The following is a 14,105-nucleotide window of genomic DNA, read 5'->3' on the forward strand; positions in this document are numbered from 1 at the left end:
GGTATCAAACTTTCCAAATAAAAACATCCAGTAATGATATAATTGAATGGATTTTAAAATAATTAAATCGTTTTCGTCACACTTTGTCTCGAGACTTTGTCTCTGAGCTTTTCTCGGCTTCCCAGGCAGTAATATTAGTTGTTCTGTTCTGTTGTCTGTGAGTACTGAAGTAGTATCTTTTGCTTCAAGGAGAGTGCTACGGAGATGCTAATTGCTAGCCCGTGTGCCCATGAAGTTTCACTTTATATCTTAGCATAAAGGTAACGGAAGCTATGTGGGTTGTTTTGAATACTCCAGGTGACATTCTCTTAGTTTTATGTTTAGTTTGACAGTACTATTCAAACAGGAGTGTCCTTAAATAGCTTGAAGCTTTTCTTTTAATGACTTCACAAAGTGCTACTTATTGTAAAGTGAGGTGAGTTGATCAGATCCCAACAGGTACTGTTGTTTCTTTTTGCTCTCTTTTCTCCCTTGTCTTCAGGTTTCCCAACCGGTCTCCAACAGTTGTTGTTGTCTTTTAGCAGCCTATTTTCTCCTTGTTTAGTCACACAACTGGGTTCTGACAGGTGTTGTTTTTGTTGTTTATCTATTAGATACCAGACAAAACAGGTTAGTGGGGAAAAAAAAACAACAATATAACGTGTGTTTCCTGTGAGCAGGAGGAGGCACAGACGGGGAAGTGAGCAGCCAGCCGGCGCCTCGTCGGGACTATTTTTTTACGGGACACGTTGTAAAAAAATATGGAGACGAGGCGGCACCGAGGAGACCTTCTCCACGCCCCCTCTCGCTCCACTTCCTGCCCAGGATGGCGAGCGAGCGGCGCGGACGGATGAGGAGTCGCAAGCCTGCCATCAGGTGAGAGGGGAAGAAGGTCGGGAGGGGATACACAGCACAAGAAGATAAAAGAGGAGGAGGAAGGAGAGGATGCCATCAAAATGGAGCTTGTGTTTTATTCATGAAAACACACTGGCTCAAGACACACATTTGTGTTGCACACATACACACGTTTGGCTTACCTGCTTGGCAGAAATGTAAGAAAGAATGTTTTCATGACAGGTGACATTTATGCTAATATGAACATAAAATAATTCCATATTCCATAAATTTCATAAAACGATAAAAAAAAAAAAACAGCTCCATTTTGTTGCTGCTCTTCCCAAAAGCCCGGTGTGTGCGTGTATTTTTTTGTTGTTGTTGTTGGGCTTTTTAAAATTATTTCATATATTATCTGGTTAACAATAAATAATACATAATAAATATAAAAAGTAATATGTATTGTAATATGTAATATTTTTTTATTTTTGTTTAGATTAAAAAAATAGCGTAGTATCTAGTAACATCACTTTTTTATTAAAAAATGAAATGAAAATGAAAACATAATGTTTTATAAAAAATAGTGTGACATGTAAATTATTTTTTTACATTAAAAACAAAACAAAATAGAGTAAACTTTCAACTTCCTTCAATTTGAATAAAAAAATAATAAAAGTAATGTGAAATATGTGAATATGTGAATATAAAATGTGAGTATTGTGAAATTAAAACAAATTGTAATATTTTTAGATTTTAAAAAAGTGCAGTATCTTGCAACATAAAAAAATACCTGGAATTAAAGTGAAAAAATTTTTTTTTTTATATGATATTGAAAACTTTAAATTTTTTAAAATACCGGTACCTGTAATTAAAACACTGAAAACGATATTGTAGAACATCTTCTCACAAGAGTGACAGATGTAAATGTGGACTCAACTATCATTGGCCAGACCTCGTGTCAATCATATCACTCGGCACCGTCTCTGGTGGTCCGACATGTCCGCATCCATCACATCTCCTCAGCCTGCGACCTTTACGCACGCGACCTATGACCCTTGAGTCTCCCAATGATGTGCGTGGCCTGACACATCAAGGACACGCCAGTCGTTAGGGAGCACCTGAACGCATCGCTGACCTTCTCCTTGGATAAATAATACACAATAATCTAACATGTCAGCATTCCATCATGTGCCGCTGATCCCCGTACGCCTTTAAAGGTTCAACTTGTCACCTTTCTGTATCACAATGTTAGAAAACGCTCTCAGTATAATACAGTACACTGGCTTCAGGGACTTTTTACTGGGACTAAAAGGATCCAGTGAATATATTCGATGCTGCAGATCCCATCTCAAATGTTACCTCACAAAAGTAATAGCCGTCTTGTCTTGGCCCTCATATATTACCCTGGAACTAAATGTTGGGCTAAAAAGAACCCAATGTGGATTATTTTTAACCACGCGGTTTTAAGAGTCCACGGTCCAAAAACAAAAGCCTCATTTCCATCCAACCTGTAGTCTTTGTAGTTTCTGGAAATTAAAAGTACCAATCAGACCCCATCTTAAAAGTTCCTGTAAGTCTCATAGTACTACCCCCATTCGATGATCTTGTGAAAAAAATGACCCTGGAACTAAATTTAGACAATCATTCCTAAAGTCCTAACACGGAAGTTTCATTTCCAGAAAATTCAAATCCTTCATAATTATAGTTTCTGGAACTTCCAGTTCCATATGACCTCACCCTAAAGGTTCTTAGACCTCTGAAAAAATACAATCGAGCAAGCAGCAAGATTAATGACGATAGGAATTCAATTTAGATATTAGTTCCAAAAACAAGAGCCTCAATACCATTTAAAGTTCCAGAAATATTTCGTTTTTGTAGTTCCCGGAACTAAAAAGTTCCACACTCAAGTTTCTTGAACCTCCCAAAAGCACTAGGTCCCTTGCAGGGTCGTCTTTGAAATGACCCGAGAACTAAATTCGGAAAACAGTTCCTGCATTCCAGACACAAAAAGAAAATGACAGTTCCTTGAGTTCTTTTAGCACTCGGTACTCACAGGTTCCTGGACCTCTCGAAAGTTGCACCCCCTGAGCAGGGTCTTCTTTCAAACAAAGTCAGCCCGAAGTTCCTCGTTCTCGGGTAAAGAACATTTCAGTGGTGGAAATGCACTATAGCATTAACAGCAATAGCATCCTGGTAGCGTTGCGTAGCGCAGAGTCAGAGCTAACGGATGCTGACGGTCGCACAACCTCTCAAGTCCATTGTGTGTGCGCGTGTGTGTGTGTGTGTCTGTGTGTGTATGTATAGCAGGTGACTTGTTTGGATGCTGAGCCCCATATGTGCTCCACTGGTGTGTGTGTGTGTGTGTTTCCACTCTATCATGCGTGGTTCAGTGGACCCAACAACAACACACGAGAACCAGCAGGGACCATGACCACCATCTGTGTGTGTTGTGTTTATGCCTGTGTGTGTGTTCCACCCCCCCCCCCCCATCTTATTAGGAGTGGGGGGGGGGAGGGGTTATTGCAAACAAGCAGACATGACGAGTTGAGACAAGATGCGAATGGAGACATCATGGCGACCTGCTTGCCTTTAGGGAACTTTTAGTTCCTGGAACTAAAAGGCTCAGTTCACGTCATTTCCAAGTTTCAGATCCTACCCCAAAGGGTTCCTAGACCTCTAATAATTTTGATATATTTCCCCAGAAGTCAGTAGTTACTGCGATACACACAACACACAACAGCCCTCCACAAGTCTATTGGTCTGGGGTAAAGAAAATACTATTTAGTTCCTGGTACGTTTGGTGCAAAAATGCCTTGAAGACACATTCACACACACTCAAGTGTACAGACTGATGTGTTCGCACATACGCACGCGCGCACACACGCAAGTTCCAGTAAGGCTGCCGTCCCTGTGGATCTTCCCAGTTGTGATGTCATATTCTCCGTGGATCAAAGGGAGGTCACGCTAATTAGACAATTTCTCACACACACTCACACAGTAGACATGTTAATTAAAGAGCAGAGCAGCTGTGGGTCACACAGCAGGAAGACGAGAAGTGTCACCGTGCGTGAGATGTGTCCATGCCGGAGCTGGGTATAGCCAAAAAGTGTACTTGAGTAAAAGTACTCTTACAATATGAGTAAAAGTAAAAAGTAGTCAGAAGTAATTAGTTGGGTAAATATTCGGTGAAAAAAAAACTACTACTACCGTATTTTCCAGACTATAAGTCACGTTGTTTTTTTTCCATAGTTTGGCCGGGGGTGCGACTTATACTCTGGAAAGACTTATGTGTGGAAATTATGAACACATTATTACCTGTGTATCATTTCACATGCAATTGTAACCCACGTAAAGAAACATAAAGATAAATCCTAAAAGCTATTAAAATACATGAATAATTTAAACGGTTGAAATCTAATATATTGTTAAATAAGTAATTAAAATACTATAATAATAAGACAATTTGACTGTCTATCACTGCATCTATACAAAATAGTGTACTGTTCCTTTAAAATGTAAATGTAAAATGTTCCTTGTATGTAACGTAACGTAAGCATACCATTCAGTCTGTTGTTGCTTCTATTCTAGTTTTATTTTAAATTGCCCGTCATTTAAATTTTAAATGACATGTCTGTTCTTGGTGTTGGATTTGATCAAATACATTTCCTCCAAAAATGCGATTTATAATCTAGTGCGACTTATATATGTTTTTGTCCTCCTTTATTATGCATTTTATGGCTGAGCGACTTGTACTCGGGAGCGACTTATAGTCCGGAATCTATGGTAAGTAACAGGAGAGTAACTTGAGATTTTTTTCTTTTTCAAATAGTACATTACAAAATGACAAACTGTAAGTTCTGGACTATAAGACGCACCTTTACATCTATTCTATTTTTTAAAAAATAACAATGAAAAAACAATATATAAGACGGACCTTTATATAAGCCACACCTATCTATGTTGAAAAATGAGATATTTACTGCATTTACAGAACGATTTTGAACTGCAAATATACATGTATGTACCTGAACAGATCCTTTCCTAACAGTGCCTTTTAACACGGCAGCAACTTTGCTGATGAAATCGGAACGGCACGGTCAATTCCTCTTGTTTGTGTTCTATGCTAAAGGCATTTGAGTTTCAGATCAAAATATCGTCGCTGTCCTGTGAAAAATTCTTTTGTCCAATTTTGGGAAAATATTGTAATTTTCACATTAATGCGACGCCTGGGACACGGAAACACCATTCACGTAAAAATAAGAAAATTGAAAAAAAAATGGACATAAGTGTTTTTCACAGGACAGCGACGATATGCTCTATTGGTTTAAGGTCTGGTGATTGACTTGGCCAATCTAAGATCTTCCACCAAATATCTGTGGATAAAAATACAAGTGGAATATTGACAATGGAGAAAAGGAGAGTGAACGAAAACAAATAAATAAACCATTAATCGTCACGATTGCCATTGCGAATTCCATCGTCAATCTCACATGTGCTGCATTGCGACCCCGCACACACGCGTGCTGCCGGCCTTGGCGTAATAGTCTTGAGTGCGGATTGACAAAATCAACTTGAAGCCGCACAATGCGCCCGGCGTCCTCTCCGCCGTTGTGAGGGCGGAGAAGCTAATGAAGCCGATCGGCCTCACAAAGGCGTCGCATTCGGCCTTCGCGCTGAAAAGAGTGAAAAGCATTCCTGGCTTTTTGTTGGATGCTTTTGAAGACACTCAAGGCTACATCACAAAAAAAAAACACACAAAAACAAGATCAAATCATTTTCACATGCAAGACTCGAAAAAAAATGATTGGGAAAAAGAAAATGATGTGTCCTGACCTGGAATACGGTTGCAAGTGACAATAGTAAGAAGAAAAGAACACACTGAAACGTAAATGTCATGAAATCGTGTGTGTGTGTGTGAGAGAGAGAGGAAAAAAAAAATGACTGCCTCACACACACTCACAGTCACACATATTTTAGACGTGGTCTTGGAACCCGACTTTTAAACCCCAAACCTTGATTAACGCCTTAAATAGGCTTGAAAGCCAACATTTGAATCGCCGACCTTATTTGAAACCCTACCCGGAAACCCTCATTTGAAACTGCAACCCTGATTTGAAACCCTAATTTGACACCTTTGCCCTGGTTTGAACTCACAACCCTTGCTTGAAACCCTAACCTTTGTTTGGAAACCCAAGCCTGGCTAGAAATATTAATTTGAAACCATGACCCTTGTCTGAAACCCTAATCGTTGCTTGAAACCCTAACTCTTGTTCGAAACCCACATTTGAAACTGTAACCCTGGCTTGAAACCCTAAACAATGGAAACTTTAAACCTCATTTGAAACCCTAACCTTGGCTTGTCACCTGAATTTGACAACCTAACCTCGAAACCTTGAATTGAAACCCTAACCCTGTCTTGAAACGCCACTTTTGTTTCCCCGGAAGCGTTTATTTCACTTTACATTAACTTCTATGGGGGGGGACCTTCCATCTTACAGCAGCATTAAATTGTAAAACAACAGCCTAAGTTTATACAATATGGATGTTCTGCTGGAATAAAACATGAGTACGCGTGTGCGCGGGCGCGCGCGCGCCTGTGTGCGCGGCCTGTCACGTCCTTGGCGTGTCCGCAGGTGACATCGCGAGTTAGCTTCCTGACAACGTGTCAATGTTTGCCTTCCGCGCGGAGGCCAGTGGGCCAGCGCCACCATCTGGATGTGCGGGTGTCAAATTTAGGCCAGCACGCACACACGCGCGCACCCGCGCGCACCCGCGCGCACTCACACACACTAATGAGGCGCGCAGCGGCGGCCTCCCGAGAGCAACAAGATGGCGGCGGGAAGGAGGCGACACGGACGTGAGGCGAGCGGCTCTGACAGCCTGACAAAATGACCCCCCCAGCACACATGAACACACGCATGTACACGCATATACATGCGTGTGCGCGCGCGCACACACACACACACACCCGCGCACACACACAGTGGTATCCTGCAGCCTGGCTCATTGTCTCACTGGACAATCTCAATGTGAGTCATCTCTCCCCTGGACGACTTCCAGCAAAAATAAACTGGCACCGGTCTCCTTTTCACGGAGTCGCAACAACAACAACTTTGAATCGAGTCGCAACCTTTTGTCTGCTAACGCTCCAAACTTTTATTGTGACAAAAATCAACCGCAACAAAACCACTTTTCGTTCCTGCGCAGCTACGCCGTTCCGTCAGGTAAAAAGTTTGCAAGGATTGGCAGCGAGCCAATGGCGGATAAGTACTTTCGCCGATATTGATCGGCGGGCCAATGCCCAATGAGTGATGTCACCAATCGTGTTGCTGATGACAGCCGTGTGGCACACGTGTCGATGAGTTCTTTGTTCTCTCAAACAATGGCCGAGGAAATGACGCGTGTGTGTGTGTAGTATTCGTAGCGCACGTGCGCGTGTTAGATTGGACTTCCTCTTCCTCCAGGTGCTGCACACACTCTCACACACACAAAACGGAAATTTGAAGCCCTAATTTAAAACTCTAATTCTGACAAAGGACCCTAACTGGAAACTTTAAGCCTGTTTTGAAACCCTACTTGGTAAGCCGGAACCCTTACCCTTGATTGAAACCGTATTTTGGAACGCAACCCTTGTTTGAAACCATCAATCTGACTTGAAAGCTTAATTTCAAAACCTAACTGTAGCTTGAAACCCTTAAGACTGCCTTGAAATCCTAATTGAAAACATAACACTGACTTGAAACCTTAGTTTCAAACCTTATTTCAGGGTCAAACTGTAATTTGAAATTCTATCTTGAAATCCTTACCCACCCTTGCTTGACACACTAGTTTGAAACCATAACACTGACCGGAAACCCTCATTTGAAATCCTGCAGGTTAGAAACTCTGATTTTTAAACCCTAACTCAATTGTGAAACCCCAATTTGAAACCATAACCCTTGCTTGAAACCCTAACCCTCATTTGAAACTGAAACCATAATTTGAAACTGTAACTCAAACCCCTCACCCTTGCTTGAAACCCCACCTTGAAACCTTAACCCTAAATTGAAACCATAACACTGACTTGAACCTTAATTTAAAACCATAACCCTACTTTGAATCTTTAAACCAGACTTGACACCCTACTCTGAAACCCTCAACCTGACTTAAAACCCCAATTTTACTCTTCCCTCAAACTTGAAACCCTACTTTAAACCCCAAACCCAGTCTTGAAACCCTAATTTGAAACCCCAACTCAAACCGCCAGGCCTGGCTTGAAAACCTAAACTTGATTTGAAATCCAAATCTAAAACCTCAAACCTGATTAAAACACTCATTTGAACTCCTAATCCTGGTTGGAACACATCATTTGAAGCCCTGGCCTAAACCTTATTAGAAAACCTAAACCAGCCTTGAAATCCAACTTTGAAACCCGAACCCTTGTTTGAAGCCTGTTTCAAGTGAAGATGACAAGCATCATTGGCAACGCGTCTTTTTCTTCATAACATTCCTGACGTCTGATTTTAGGTGTAAACAAATCCCTCCTTTCAGTAGTCTCCCAATAAAACCCTTGTTGTGAGTGTGCTTTTCCCAGCATGCTTTGCCCCGCCGCCCGTCCATCAAATAAAGATGAAGGTGTCGCTGCGGCCGACATTGTCTCGCATGAATCATTCAGCGCTGTTAGTCTAACATTCGCCTTCCAGGTCAGCGCGTCTCGCAGTGGCTCCGGTTCCGCCCACATCCGCCATCCAGACCCGGCCCCTCGGCCCCGTCCCTCGGGCACCGTGGCGACATCCCCACACCCCCCACCCCCCCTTAAGCCATCCGCCCTCTACCAACTCCCCCCAAGCAAAACATGCTACTATTATACTATAAATGACAACAGGTAACATTATGATGTCATTCTCGTACTCAACTCACTTCATAACAAGCAGCATTTTTGCAGATAGTGAACAATTCTTCCAAAAAGAGGCTTGAAGCTGTTTACTGTCAAACTAAACAAACAACCATGTAGCTTTGTCCGTTAAGTTTAATGCGAACAAACAAAGCAAAACGTTATACACGAGCTAGCGGGTTGTAGTTCACGGCTATTTTGTGGATTTTTTTTGTACAGTTAATAACTTTTTTTTTTTTTAAATTTTTTTATTATATTGGTTGTAAATCCACTGTCGACCACTAGATGGTGACACACTTATTGAGTTTGAGATGGTGTAAATTTGAAAAAAAACGAAACAGCGTAGCCTACTTATTGTTGAAGATTATTGAATGCCATATGTTGTAATCCGGCTTTTTATGGAAAAAATGGGATATGTTTACTGTGAGATGGTACACTATATGTAATTTTGTATTTAAATGTTTATATTATTTTGAGACCTTAAAAAGTGTCATAAATGCTCTAAAAATATGCCTAGAGTATTTAAATAGGGTGTTTGTATATTCTAGACTTCATTTATTATGGCAACGGAGGAGGGATTACTGTATATTCTTTATCCTCTGTGAAGAATGACGAATAATACTGCGGCTTGCGGAGAGGTTTTGATTGGCTCCCTGGATATGCATATGTATGTATTATACTGCCCCCACGTGGCCAAGGCATATACACCAGAAAGAGCAACACATTGTCCACGGAATTAAGGACAAAAATATGTCCGGTAAGTTATCGCCCTGCTTCCCTTTTTTTTCCTTTTTTCATGTTATAACATTTCACACACAACACCCTATAATGACAACATGAAAATCATACTTATGATACTTTCACCACTGCTCCTGAAAATCAAACAAAAAGGATGACGTAAAAATGCAAACAAACGCACTGTTGATACTGTCGGACTGTGTGTGTGTGTGTGTGTGTTGTACCCGCGAGAGTGTGTCAAAGTAGGTCAGCAGAGGAAGCCTCCCTAGAAGACGACGTGAACTTGTCACCTTGAATCGACCGCCGGGGAAGGAGACGAGGGCAGACACACCAGCGAAGAGGATGAGGATGTGATGAGGACAAACAGTGTTAGGCAAGTGACTTCCTAAATGTCATCTATTATATATAGATTGCGGGGGATAGCGACTGGGTCGGCCCGCCAATAGTAAAAATCGACATAAAATTGATGGCCATGATAAAGGCATTGATGTATGTATATAGGTATATGAGCCACTGCCTTAAACAGCAGCTTTAAAACAAAATGGCTGACAAGTTGTCCCTTTCAGAGCATAGGTTCCATGTTAATTTCATTCCCTAAAGTCCAGAAAAGTCAAAATGGCGCCCTGTCATGATGAACAAACGAGCCAGATATCGTGTAAATTGCACGCAGTGATCGCCTTAACTCTGTGTCCCCAACAAAACGCCACCTTCAAAACCGCAACAAAGTGCACAAACAACCTCACAAAAAATGTTTGAGTCCACCTGGAAGTCCAAATGTTCTTTTCTCAATCCCAAGTCTCAAACGCTTTTTGACTGGTGTCACTCAAACTTGTTTTTCATGAAAAGCTCTCAAGTTTTGGCATTTGTTTTTTAAATTTTTTTTTAGCCCAGAAATATTGCCAGTGAGGGTTAGCGTTGTTAGCTTGTAGCATGTCCATCAAGCGCTGACCGTGAACTTAATGGATTTAGCGTGTTTACAACCATCGCACTTGTTGACTTTATCCAAGCTTCCGTCAAATCCCTCAGCACTCTTCTTCTTGTTCTTCTTCTGGGTCCGGTTGAATCTAGCATGAGGTTCCATCATGGCAGCATGCATGAAAATCAAACAAGAATTTACAACTCTGCCCTGCGACTGGCTGGCGACCAGTTCAGGGTGTAGTCTGCCTTCGCCCATTGACGGCTGGGATAGGCTCCAGCAACTCCCCGCGACCCTGTATAGGATAAGCGGTTTGGAAAATGACATGACATGACAATTTACAACTCATCAACTTTCAATAAAGTATTGGCAAAACCAGTTGTCACTTTTATGTTGAGATGGTGCAACTGCCCACTGTAACTAATAAATTAATTTGTAATCTAATTTAGCTACTTTTAACACCGACTAATCAGTAATGTAGTCACTTTTAAAATCAAGTAATCAGTAAAGTAAGTAAAGTATAAGTCGGCCATTTTGAGAAGAGTTACAAAATATTACATGAAATCATTCAAGCGGAAGTCGACCCAAACATACTTTTTTCGCCGTTGACCTGTTTTCTGAATCTGAGCCGTGATTGGTCGCTGTGAGCAGTTGTGATGCCATTTTCAGCCGACAAAAGACAAAATGGCCACCCCCAGAGATGGCTAAAAACGAGTGCATTTTGCTGCTTAACTTATATTCCACAAATTTATTAATCAGAATGCCGTGTTTCTTCTTTAAAGAAGCTTTACTGTGAAAAATCACAGGTAAAAAACATTTTTTTCCAGCATGCTTCAAATCCAGCTATAATGGTCTTTCTTTTGTCCACAATAGTATTCGGTATAGTATTTTTAAGAGCGTATAGTACAATAGTACTACCTTAAGCTGGATCAAGGCTATGGAATAAAATGCTCAAACAGCTTGTCATAGGCTTTGAAGTTGTTTGTGATAGAGGTAATCATGGACTCTGCTGCTTTGGTCTCTCATTCAATGGAAAGAAAATGACAATGACAGTCATTTCACACACACACAAACAAAAGACAAAAAAAATCATTTCACTGCTATAATGACGCCAGCAGGACACTGCGCTCTCCGCCTGGAAAACTGGGAAAAAAAAAACCTAACTAAAAAGCAAATGAAAGGATGAAAGCCATAAAAAAAATATATATATATATATTTTAAAAAAAACATGTCAGTGAGGACGTCAAACAAAAGTCGGACGCGGGTTCTCGTCTCATGATAAGCATATTTGGGAGCGTATGAAAGGGTGTCGGAACACTTTCATCACCACGACAAGCTGCCGTCGTTTACGCGAACAAAAAGCATCAAAACGTTGTCATGAAACACACTCCCCCAAGGCTTCTATTTCTTTCTTTAAGAAGCACAATGGCCATCAAGGAAGACACTGCAACGAGCCTACTGACATTATTGCCAAGTTGTTGTTTACCTTCTCCAAGTCTTGTTAACTGTCTCCAACAGTCACACAATGTCTTAATCAGTCATTTGATTACAAAAAGCTGCCGACTCAGAGACCTGACATGCCAAGCTTCGAACGTTCCTGCTTACATGACACTAACTTTCCGTATGTGACAGCTTGCCGGATGACAGCTAGCTAGCTAGCTAGCATAAGAAGCTAATGTAGCGTCAAAGAGTCACCGGTCAAAATTGAAGTCAGTTGTTTACAAAAAGCTGTCAACTGAGAGTCCAATTATTCCAAGCTTGGAATGTTTGTGGTCATTTGTTATATGCCTCCGTATACTTTTATCCTGACATAAAAAGTGTTCCAAAAAGCCAAATAAAAAGCAAAGTGCACTACGATTTGATCTTTAGAGGTCTGATGGGGACATTTCTAAGCTTTTATGGACACTTTTGAGTCCAAACTCTCAAGAAATCGATAGCGAAAAAGAAAAAGAAGCAGTCAGTGACCATTAGCGACTGAGTGCTAATTAGCATCCATTAGCTCACAGAGAGCATCAACATTTAATGAGAGCGCCCGCGTGCATGCACGCACACACACACACACACACGTGCACACTCATAGTGGATGATGATGATGAGGCTGCAGGTGACTAGCAGGAGGTGATGAAGATGGATTTTTAATTATACTGTACCTGTAGTTTAGATTTTTTTGTTATTTTAATAACTCTCATCATTGTCAATTATAATCATATCTAATTATTATTAGAAATAATTCTTTGACGTGGATAATTTGAAAGAATCCCTTCTTTCATCCATTTCCCGCGCCACATATATGTTATAAAAGTGATAAATGCTCATTATAACCAATTATAATAATAATTTTGAAGAACATTTGGGAAGGGGTCAAATGGATCCATGTGTGTGCGTGTTTGCGCGTGTGTGTGTGTGTGTGTTCCATTTCCTGTCAAGTGATGACATCATGGCTTGTTCTGCTCTAACATATTTTATTCAGAGATGACATCATCTTACTGGAACAGGCACACACATGCTCATTAGGCCTCCTCAGTGAGATCACATGATCCACAAATCAGGATTTTTCTTGTTTGTTTATGGAGTGCATGTGCTGGAGATTTTTTTTTCCCAAACTTGAACTCACAACCTGTGTCCGCCCCCACAGACGCATACACATGCACGCAAACAACCCTCCCCCCCACACACACACACGTTGGCCGCCGCCTCCTCAACTCCTGTCTTCGCGCCTACAACTTCCTGTCTCTCCAATCATTCGAAACTTTCCAACTGATTCCAAAATGCTGCTTGATTTGATTTAAGTAACAATACATTTTTGGGCCAAAATGCAACTTTTTGCTGATCCACCATTGATTTTTTTTTTTTGTACACAAATATTAACTCCTGTGAACAAATACTTTTTTTGGGGGGGGGGGGGGGGGCGTAATATTTTGAGGACAAATTGTCAAAAACATCTGGGCCAAAATGCATCATTTTGTGATCAACCATCACAATACAATGCACAAATATTATACTTTTGGATGTAGATATTTATATCCTGTAGGAAATTCCTACGAAATTGACACAGTAATTGACAAATTGATACATTTTTGTGCACAATTATTACACCTTTTGCGACCAAAGACCCATATTTTTGTGAAAATCCATATTATTTTTGGAGCAGTATTTAATACCAAAATACTACTTCATGTGATCAACCATGACATTTTTGTGTACAAATATCCCAGATATTCCGACTTTAGTGCATGACTAGCACCTCGTAATGAAAGGAAATGAAAAGAGCCACTTTGATTGGCCGTGATTGAGGTCAGCTGAAACCACGCCCACAGCGGCGCAGCCCTCCCCGCAGATAGCGCCGGCCTGCGCTCATCTGCAAAATTACTTAGATCGGGTCTAAGATGGTTACAGAGATAAACCACACGCTGCGCCGGATTATGCTGGACACGAAAACAGACCCCCTAATATTTTGGCTGTTAAGACGCATTTAAGTGCCAAAATGCAATTTTCGTAATCAGCCATTTCATTTTTTTGGTACAAATCTTACACTTTTGTGCCCAAATACACAATTTTTCTAAGCATCTATACGTATTGTTTTGGGGGCAAAATTCATATTTTGGTGGTCCACCATAAATGAATGAATAAATCAAATAAACTGACGTGAAGTTGAAGACAACAATCCTCCATTTTCTTTTCCTCCAACTCTGGCACAAACATGTGCGCTAAAGGGCATCCCGCGCAAGGCTTCTCCTTAGGGGAGGTTGTTTCCGTGGCAACAAG

General features: G+C 41.0%; 1 protein-coding gene across 7 annotated transcripts in view; it reads left to right on the top strand.

Annotated features, from left to right (window-relative positions):
- The window catches only part of LOC147136719 (uncharacterized), a 54,361-nt gene that overhangs the window by 4,971 nt on the left and 35,285 nt on the right, over positions 1–14,105 (top strand). For 6 of the 7 annotated variants that reach the window (XM_086052667.1, XM_086052662.1, XM_086052666.1 and 3 more), the window contains exons 3-4: positions 660–855; positions 8,496–9,797. In XM_086052667.1, the coding sequence (XP_085908793.1) occupies positions 660–683 (24 nt within the window). In that variant the 3' untranslated portion in view covers positions 684–855; positions 8,496–9,797. The remainder of the gene's footprint in view (positions 1–659; positions 856–8,495; positions 9,798–14,105) is intronic. The other variant, XR_015089740.1, reaches the window with a different exon arrangement.

The sequence above is a fragment of the Filicampus tigris genome, chromosome 14 (assembly GCF_054856515.1).
Source record: "Filicampus tigris isolate MCC_2025a chromosome 14, RoL_Ftig_1.0, whole genome shotgun sequence".
In the NCBI taxonomy this organism is placed as follows: domain Eukaryota; kingdom Metazoa; phylum Chordata; class Actinopteri; order Syngnathiformes; family Syngnathidae; genus Filicampus; species Filicampus tigris.